At 34.1% G+C, this 10,233-nt stretch overlaps 1 protein-coding gene across 1 annotated transcript in view; it reads right to left on the bottom strand.

The window, feature by feature from the left end:
• Positions 1 to 10,233, bottom strand: part of DMXL1 (Dmx-like 1) — a 280,448-nt gene that overhangs the window by 13,724 nt on the left and 256,491 nt on the right. The window contains exons 38-40 of the mRNA XM_006873194.1: positions 6,413 to 6,540; positions 2,775 to 2,867; positions 629 to 720 (exon numbers count right to left, since the gene is read on the bottom strand). Coding sequence (XP_006873256.1) covers positions 629 to 720; positions 2,775 to 2,867; positions 6,413 to 6,540 — 313 coding nt within the window. The remainder of the gene's footprint in view (positions 1 to 628; positions 721 to 2,774; positions 2,868 to 6,412; positions 6,541 to 10,233) is intronic.

The following is a 10,233-nucleotide window of genomic DNA, read 5'->3' as shown; positions in this document are numbered from 1 at the left end:
GCAAGAAGTGACTGGCTTACAAGCTTTCAAGAGGGAGTCTAGATCCAGAAGGCACGGAGGAAGGTAGAATCTTCACTGAGTAGCAGTCAATCTGTCTGGGCGGGACTGATGAAAGGAGATGTGGATAGTACTCATATGGTACAATAGTGAATAATTACTATCAGGACTGACTGTGAGAGTTGCAAATGTGAAGGTAGACGTTTTGTAGCAAAAGGAGGGGAGTGGTTGACTTTGCAGTCCAGGAGCGGAGGGTCCTGGGACCATCAAGGGAGAAGAGCAGAGTGTAGGACCCTACCCAGAGAAGCAGTGATGCCAGAGATGGAGGTAGAGATGATGATGTGGCAAGATGGAGCAGCTGGGAACTTTAGACCCAGAGAGGGAGAGGGGCTGTGTGCTGATGACCAGGGGGGAGGCTTGTGTGGTGTACCATTTGGTTGGCTGACGATGCTTGGAGGGGACTGTAACCATGGCAACGATATACGATAGGATGAATGTAAAGCTAATGTTCTCCCATGTAAACGATCACATAATTCACAATAAAACATTTAAAAAAAGCAGCAAGGTAATAAAGAAAATAAATAAAAAAGGATGTGTTATATATACATACACTTCAGCTACAACCTCTTACCTGTTGTCTGTTGAAAGACCAGCGGTAGCTATCAGAGATGAGGAACTAACGAAGACAAAGTCATTGGCTGTTTTGTTATGACACTGCCAAGTCTGAAATGGTGATAATAAATGTTATTACAGTCACTAAAGGTTTCAATTCTAAGTAGGTATATCATTCAAAGGATGATTATGTAGCTTTTGTGGCTTAAACTTTTTTTTTCTTCAGACTTTAGTCTCTCCCTTTTCCATATACATAAAAATATACACACATACACACACAATTTGTTTTTCTAGAACCATTAAAGTAGGCTGCATGTGTCATGCCCCTTTATGTGGTCCTTTGCTTTGTTCAATTAAAAGTTCAAAGGGAAAGAAAAGATTAAATCTCAAATATTTCTCTTAATATTTTTGATAAAAAATTTTGTTTTACAAGACAGAAATAGATTTTAGATGACCTCAGACTTAACTATATTTGCTAATATTTCTGATATATTTTTTAGCAGTAAAAGATAAAACTGATTATATTTTTCAAAAATATTTAATTGTTCAAATACATGAATAAAATATATTACTAATGGTGGTGGTGGTGGTGGTTATGTGCCGTGGAGTTGGTTCCAACTTACAGAGACCCTATATAGGGTCATCTTTACACACTGTGTCACCCACTGTGTCAACTACTGTAGAGTCCAAAAATATTATAAAACTGGGGTTCTGAATTTACATTTAACTCATGTGACCAAGTTTTATCATATTTAGGTTAGAAAACATATTTAGGCTGTGAATTTTTACGGGAGCAGAAAACCTTGTTTCTCCAATGGAGCCTCTGGTAGATTAGAACTGCTGACCTTGTAGTTAGCAGCCCAATTTGTAACCCCTAGTCAATAGAATTAGAGAATGAACTGTATTTTGCAATAGTTCATCAAAGAATAATTTCAGAGTTTCCAAGACTGTACATCTATATAGTGGCAGAAAATATTTTCTCCCGGAAAGGTTAGAAGGTTTGAACTGCCAACTTAGCAGTTAGCAGTTTAGTACTTATCCTACAGTGCCACTAGCTTAGTCAGTTCAAACAGCGTCCAACTTAATGTTTGCTCAGATGTTTCTCTTTAATAAAACTTGAATTTTTTAAGTATACCAAAATCATCATTAAGAATTTTTCATTTGGGTCACCTTTCCCATTGAGCTGAGGTAGTCAATGTATTCTTGAAACAAAAATCTATTTTGATCCCCTAAGCCATTCTATGTGTATTTTAAATCTGATTTATCTTTTTAAAAGTTAAAATAAATGCATCCCCTTAAGGAGTCCAATTGTTCATATTTATATCTGTTGGCTTAAAGAAAATATGAGACATTAATAGTTTGTCAGGATACCCTGGACACCCTCACTATCTAATCTTCCCTTGCTGACTCCCTTATATCAGCAGTGTACTCCAGCATTTACTCTTGGGTTGACCAGAATCTTAGCCCATATCCTGAATTTCTTCCTAAAAGGTGTTGCTTAGTTTTGTAAATGGCTTCAATAAAGAATGTATTAAATGTGAATACACAGTTTTATTAAGTCCTAGAAGTCTGTTAATCCTTTAGAGTCCTGAATAGAACTATATACTGGTACATTTAAAGAAATAGACAAAATATAATAGTATCAACTATTTGTCTTATCTACTTTGTTTGTTCATAAGGAATAACTGAAGAAAAATAATCAGAGGTATTGGTGTGTGGGTCACTCTGTTTAGGTATAGTACCTACTGTGGTGAGGTTGAAAAAAAAATACCTACTGTGATGAGGTTGAAAGAAGGCTAGACCATAGGTTGTATGGGTCTCTAAAATTTATTATTCTGGTCCTCTACAGTTTAATTTTCTAAGTTATTAGGGATGATTTACATACTACACAGGAATTTATATACAGTATAAGGACAGGTTGGTGGTTCAAGCTCATTAGCTGCTCCTTGGAAACCCTATACAGGGTTGCTGTGGGTTGGAATCGACTTGACGGCACTTCACAACAATAACAAAATAAGGATAGGAGCTTACAGAAATGTGACCAATACATATGACTATATAGATTTTATTTATTGGCTTTAATATTTCTTGCCTAAATATAAATTCTCAGTTTTCTTAAAATAAAAATGTTTATTTTTTTTTAAGGTTAAAAATTGTTGTCTTACCAGGTATGGCTTAGGTATGCTTCCAGTAACTGGGCAACATTTCCAATTTGTTTGATATAAACTCAGATATCCGTCAGCATCAACTATTCCAAACTTAGAGAAAGAATATTTTAAAATTTTTACTACAAATAAAAAAATTCTAATTTAATATTTTAATCTCATTATGCCTCTAATATACTGACTCTTAAACACTGGATTGATACACTGTTTGAGTTTTCATTTTAAATATGTATGAACCTACTTGCTACTACTCAAAAAATTACAGTGTGGACATAAGGAAACAAATAATCAGAATGCACATATTTTATTATATTAACTTTTACTTCACCCACTGTGTCATCTTTACACATTGTGTCACCCACTGTGTCAACTACTGTAGAGTCCATAAATATTATAAAACTGGGGTTCTGAATTTACATTTAACTCATGTGACCAAGTTTTATCAAATTTAAGTTAGAAAACATTTTCATTCTGAAAAAGAAAAAATAAGTACTTCCAGAAGCATACAATAAGGGAAACACATAAATAGCAGAAAAATAAAATAAACAAGGATTATCACAATGTAAGAATTCCACTATAAGAACTCTGAGCAAATCTGATTGGGAAGACTTCAAAAATGAAAGAAGTATTTGAGTAAGACTGTTAAAACAATGCATATCAATATATGTTTACAATAAACAAATGTCTATTTTGTACCTGCCCCCAGGTCTAACAACAATTTGATGTATTCTCCTTTAGAATTAGTTCTATGTATGTTCAAATATTCAGACATACAGATAGATTTCTGAGTTTTTTTTTTTGAACACCAAGATTATAATAAATATACTGTTCCACACTTACATTTTTACTTATTATAGCCATCTTTCCACATATGTATATACACATTTACCTCATTTTTATGCTGTTACAGTACACAGCACTGTAATTGCTTACACTTTCCTTATAAACAATTTCTAATTTTCTCCATTATAAAAACTTTTGCTTATTCTTATACATGTACCTTTAAATATTTTTGTAGATAAAAACAACAAAAAACAAACCTAAGGTCGTTGAGTCAATTACAACTCACAGTAACCCTATGGTGGTGGTTATGTGCTGTGGAGTCGGTTTGACTCTTAATGACCCTGTACAAGGTTTCTGAGACTGTAAATCTTTACAGGAACAGAAAGCCTCATCTTTCTCCTGAGGAACAGCTGGTAGTTTCACACTGCTGACCTTGAGTTTAGCAGCCTGATTCATAAGCACTATGCTACCAGAGTGCCTTACAGTAACCCTATGTTGTTATCGAGTGCCGTCAAGTCAGTTCCGACCCATAGCGACCCTGTATAGGGTTTCCGAGGAGTGGCTGGTGAGTTTGAACAGCTGACTTTGCAGTTCAAACTGACTTAGCAGTCCAGCACATTAAAACAACCCCACACCAGGACTCCATAGTAACCCTAGTGGTTACAAATCAGGCTGCAAACCTTAAGGTCAGCAGTTCAAAACTACCAGCTATTCCACGGGAGAAAGATGAGGCTTTCTGCTTCCGTAAAGATTCACAACCTCGTAAACCCTCTACAGGGTCGCTATGAATCGGAACCGACTCCATGGCATGTAACAACAACAACAATCTTTACAGAGTTCTGGTGTGACGCTGTGTTAATACATCAGACTACAAAGCCGTTTAAACTGCAATGTTGGTGGTTCAAGCTCACCAGGTGCTCCTCAGAAACTCTCTATACAGGGTAACTATGGGTTGAAAATGACTCGACGGCACTTAACAACAACAACAATCTTTAGAGAAGAAGTATCCTTCTCCTGCAGAATGGTTGGTTGGTGGGTTGGAATTACAGAACTTTCAGCTAACAGATGAGTGCTTAATCATTGTACCACTAGTCTCTTTTCCTGTAGGAAAAATATATAGAAATGGGAAAGCTTTGCTACAGAGTATCATTTAAAATTGATAGATAAAGTAATAACTCAACTTGAAATGGTAATATCAACTTACATACCAACGTTTAAAAAAATTCTTAGTCAATATTGGGTATTGTTAAAATTTTAAATATTTGTCAACTTCAAGCTTGAAAAACCAGGCTCTTAAATTGCATTTCTGCAATTATTAGTAAGTATTATTGACCATTCACAGTTCCCTAGGAAACTGAATGTTAAATTTCTGTATTTCTGTAAGTTACTTGTCCATGAAAAATTTAACTGAAAGACCTAATATTAGGAATTTAACTCATTGTTTACTAAACTTGTTACAGGTAATTTTTTCTGTTTATGATGTATCCATTCTTTCAGGAATAGATGTAGGTATGGTTTTCAGAAGTCGATATAAGGTAGATTATGGAAGGTGACAAGGGACAGCCTACAGAATTTGGACTTAAATTTAAATATAATAAGGAGCCTTGAAGAGTTCTTGAAAATAAAAATTGTATGACTTCATTTATATTGTAGTTAATATAATTATGATGTTTATTATATAACTTTGTTGGTAACATTGAGGATGAATTAGAGATGAGTTTAGATATTGAGACTAATAAACAATATAATATGATAAGCAAAATGGAAAATTAAAAAGACAGAATATTGATAGGAAATACAATGGAAAATATTATAAACTTCTAAGGGATTCAATACAAACCCCCATTAATTTTCTATTAAGGAGCAAAGAATATTGGTAGTTGGTATTAAGAAATTTTATGCTTTCAAAACTTTGCTGTTAATGAAAAAGATTATCACTGACTTTTGTGAATTGAATTTTAGATCCATGTGATAAACATAGTAAACAAAAAGTTTGCAGCAAACCATGAGACAGGTTTCATGTCATAACAGTAGAAAGTTGGAAGAATGCAAGAAAAGGGAAGGCAACATGGTACTATCAACCAAAGACAGTGTGAGTGGATTTTAGTAAAGCATGGTTCTGAAGACAGATAGCAATTTGATTTGCCCTTTAATAGCTAGGGGCAGAGAAAGAGATGGTTTGAGGAAATGGCAGATTATAAAAAATGAAGATTGTAAGGGATGTTCTAGTAGAGAGCTTGGCCAACTTTCTCTGAAAGAGACTGACAATAAACATTTTAGGCTGGTCATATGGCCTCCATCCTCTTGAACTCTGCTGTCTCAATAAGAAAATGGCCACCGAAAACATATAAATGAATAGACAAAGAACTGTTGCAATATAATTTTTATAAAACAAGCAATCAAACCATAATTTGCTGATGCCCTGTCTATAGCAAAGCTTCTCAAAACTTTAATGCACATATAAATCACCTGAGTTTGTGGTTAGACTGCAAATAGTGACTGAGCAGTCTGGGTTGGGAACAATATGTTTCTAACAAGCTATTAGATGATACTTGCTGCTTAGTGTTGGATCATACTTTAAAATGCAAAGTTCCAGAGGATAAAGAAAGTGATGTTTCTTATAATCACTTAGTTTTTTAAAAAGTTACTTAAGTAAAATTTAAATCTATAAAATGTACTTCTAGGAAGAAGCAAATTAATTTAAGTATATTCCCTGAGAGAATTAAAAATACCACATTTTTTTGTAGCAACAAGACTAGCACAATGAGCTATTTTCTTTAGACACCCAAACTACAAATAGTTATAAACCTTCGATACAATCAAAGTATTTTCACATTTGTATTTCTATATACTACCTTATTTCCCTGATAGTTAAATCTCATTCTTGTAACTCGTGAATTGCCACCAGATCGAAAACAGGTTATCTGTTGAGAATGACCCCATTCAAACATTCTGACACTTCCATCTTGAGCGCCTGTCAGATCTGCATTATAAGAGGGGAAAAAATTACAGATTCATTTTAACGATGTTTTAAAATTGTATCACATGTGAACTGTCTCATGGTGTGCTGCAATCTTTTAGTCTACTATGCTTATCACAAGGCTCTAAATTCATTCCACAAAAGTTAGTGATATTCTTTTTCATGTAACAGCAAAATTTTGAGAACATAAAATTTCTTAATGCCAACTACCAATATTCTTTGCTTAATAGGAAATTAATGGAGGTTTGTATTGAAGCCCTCAGAATTTTACAATATTTTCCACTGTATTTCCTATCAATATTCTTAGTTGTGTTGATTTCCCATTTCCATTTTAAATGATTTCTTTCACAAAAATCTTTATGGAAGAAGCATCCACAAAAATGAATCATGGTCAATTTCTATCTTTGTATGAACTTTAACTTGAATATTTGTCATCATATAAAACAAATAGTTACATGTAACATTATTTGATTAAGACTATATCCTCAAAACAATTTAAATATTTAGATTTTTTTAAACTGAAAAATATTTATTATGCTCTGTAACAAATTATGTACACATAGGTTATAGAAAAGGTTGCTTTTTGTAACGAACATATATTTAGATACTTTGAAAAGTTTTGTTTTTTACACTGACTTCAAAATGATCTTTTTTAAGAACTACAGGTTTGTAATTCTAGTTAGTAGTACATCAGAAGATGTCTGCTAATCGTTATTGTCTAGTATCCCAGTATCTCAAAGATGAGGGAGAGGGAATTCAAAACACATATATTTTAAATGCCAAAAAAACACAAACAAGTCAAATGAATAGCAATTGATTTTCTCATTCCTTTTTTTTTTTTTTAAGCATTATCAAAGGATTGTCAATAAATATTCTAAGTATTTCTGAAGTGATTTCTCTTAATGCTGTATTTGTCACTGCTGTTTGTTATAAAAGGGGAATGAGATATCAGTCACTGGATTTTTAGGAAAATTAAGTGAAATATTTAATATAAAGCACTTAGAAATATGCCTAGCATACAACAAGCACTTATGTACAAGTATCAGTATTAATGTGGTATAGGTATAGCTAGAAATTATATTAATGTATATATAGTAAGTTGTTAGTCACATATTAGTCAAGTTTTCTACATTTTTCACCAAGTATTTAAAGTGAATAGACTTCAATAATTTTGAAATGTTTTATCATTGGACCATGTTAGAAGGGGAATAGAATTTCTTGAGGCTGGGATTGTTAACTTCCCTTCTTCCCCAAACAAGCTTGTTTAGCTTGAATGAATTAGGCTAGCTACATTAAAGACCACTCAAACTTTTCTAATATTACTTATCGTTTTAATTATCTGAAAAAAATCCCTGGTTATTAATGTAGTTAAAACCTATGAGACCTGGAACCTGATGGGACTGTCATGTTTTTAAAGGTCTTGCAAGTTTTCTGCCTTTGACAGGGCACAGTCTTACCACACTTCTATCACTTGCAATCTGTGGAGAACATTTGAGTTTTCATTCCCTGACAGGTTTTGTCTTACACAGGTTCCAGCTCCTGCAAGTACCAATGGAGCTTTACATGTAAAATTAAATACTCCATTAAAAAAAAAAAAAGTTCCTGTGAATAAAAGGTAAAGTAGAGGATCAGTGGAAAGGAGGGAAACCTTAAATGAGATGACCTCCATAAAAACTTCAACAATGGACTAAAACATATAAAAAATTGTAAGACAACATTTCATTGTGTTATACATAAAGCTGCCATGAGTAGAAAGCCATCTCTGTGGCAACTAACAGCAACAAAAATATAATAGGTTGCTTGAGAAATACTCCTCACTGACAACTGAAGAATGTGACATCATACAGATACAGAAAAGTCAACTATAAATCTAAAAACCTTAGCATGCTGGTAATTTAAAATAAAATAGAGTTTTCTTTTTAAGATTTCAATTTCTAATTTAATATAACCCTCTGCCACTACAGATTAGAAAACTCATATCCAAAGAATATGAGTGATCAGTCCAGACCTAGATCTATAACTTTCAATCCTCATCCTTTAAATGAAAAATATAAGCTATTATGGTAGTTATTTTTTTTCCCATTACTGTGAATTCTCTGAGATCAAAGAACGTGGTCATTTTAATCGTGTTTACCAAGTATGTATATGTAGAACTTACTACACAATAGGATTACAATAAATATTTATTGAAAAGGAAAAAGATATTGAATATTTGAAAGAACAAAAATGACTCTAGGAAAGTATATACAGTGTTACAAAAGTTTATGAAAAAAATGGGATAAAAAATATATTGGAATTTTTCCATGAACTTTTAGAAGCCTCCTCAGAAATAAATACAACAGCCTAACTTCTAAAAATTTCAATGGAGTAGGTGTCAAAACTCAGCTTACAGTGACTAACAATTTTAAGCACTGGACCGCTAACTGCAAGGCAGTTCAAACCCACCAGCCACTCCAGGAAAACCCTATATAGGGTTACTATGAGTTGGAACTGACTTGACGGAACTTAAAAACAACTCCAAGGGAAGAAAGGAGTTACTTTAAATTATCTATTTCAGAGTCAGATTTTCTGAAATTCTGTCTCAATGTATCTATTTTGGGGGGAGAAAAATCCAGCCATTAACTAACTTTCACCTTTTCAAGTCTCTTCTTACTTGCTAGTTATAGCGTTCTTTGGACAAAGCGTTGTTGTTGAGGTTGTTATTAAGAGCTGTTGAGTCAGTCCTGGCTCACAGCAATCCTGTACAGCATTACCAAGGAGAGGCTGTGGGTTTGAACCACTAAACTTGTTGCTAGCAGCCCAGTGCTTATTCTACAGCATGACACTAGGATTCCTCTGAACAAAGTACTTATCACAAAGCAGAAGTGATTTGATGTTACCCAATATCTGGTAGTGTAGTGGTTACAAATCGGGCCGTGAACCACAAGGTCAGCAGTTCGAAACTACCAGCTGTTCCGTGGGAGAAAAGATAAGGCTTTCTGCTCCCATAAAGACTTACAGCCTTGGAAACCCTGTACAGGGTCGCTATGAGTTGGAACCGACTCCACTGGACATAACAACAACAACAACAACATCTTTGATGCAGTCTTGGTGTGGCACTGTGGGTTAATGTGCCAGACTTCAAAAGCATTTGAATTGCAAGGTCGGTGGTTCAAGCTCACCAGCTGCTCCTTGGAAACCCTATACAGGGTCGTTACAGGCTGGAATCGACTTGATGGCACACAACAACAATAGTATCTTTGATAAATATTCATGATAAGAATGTGTATGTTGGAAACAAAGAGGAAGGATCAGCAGTTGGAAAATATGGCCCTGGTCATAGAACTGATGCTGAAGAGTTCATGACAGAATTTTACAAGAACAATCAGGATGAAACTGAAGAAAATTAAAACAAATCTATGAGCTTGAATACATCTCACTTAAATTTTGAGACCATCTCAAGAGCAGATTTAATGCATTAGACATCAAGATCATAAGAAAATAAATCAAAGGCCATTAAAAAGGCATGAAAAACATTCAAGAGGGAACCTAGATCCAGAGGGCCTGGAGGAAGGTAGAATCTCCAGTGAGTAGTATTCAATCTGACTAGGCGGAGCTGATGCAATGAAATGCAGACAGGTCTCTTGTGATACAATAGTGAATAATTGTTATCAGGACTGATTGTGAGGGTCGTAAATGCAAAGATAGATGTTTTAT

The sequence above is a fragment of the Chrysochloris asiatica genome, unplaced genomic scaffold (assembly GCF_000296735.1).
Source record: "Chrysochloris asiatica unplaced genomic scaffold, ChrAsi1.0 scaffold00228, whole genome shotgun sequence".
NCBI lineage: Eukaryota > Metazoa > Chordata > Mammalia > Afrosoricida > Chrysochloridae > Chrysochloris > Chrysochloris asiatica.
The sequence above is the reverse complement of the archived record's forward strand: the minus strand, read 5'-3'. Positions and strand labels throughout refer to the sequence as shown.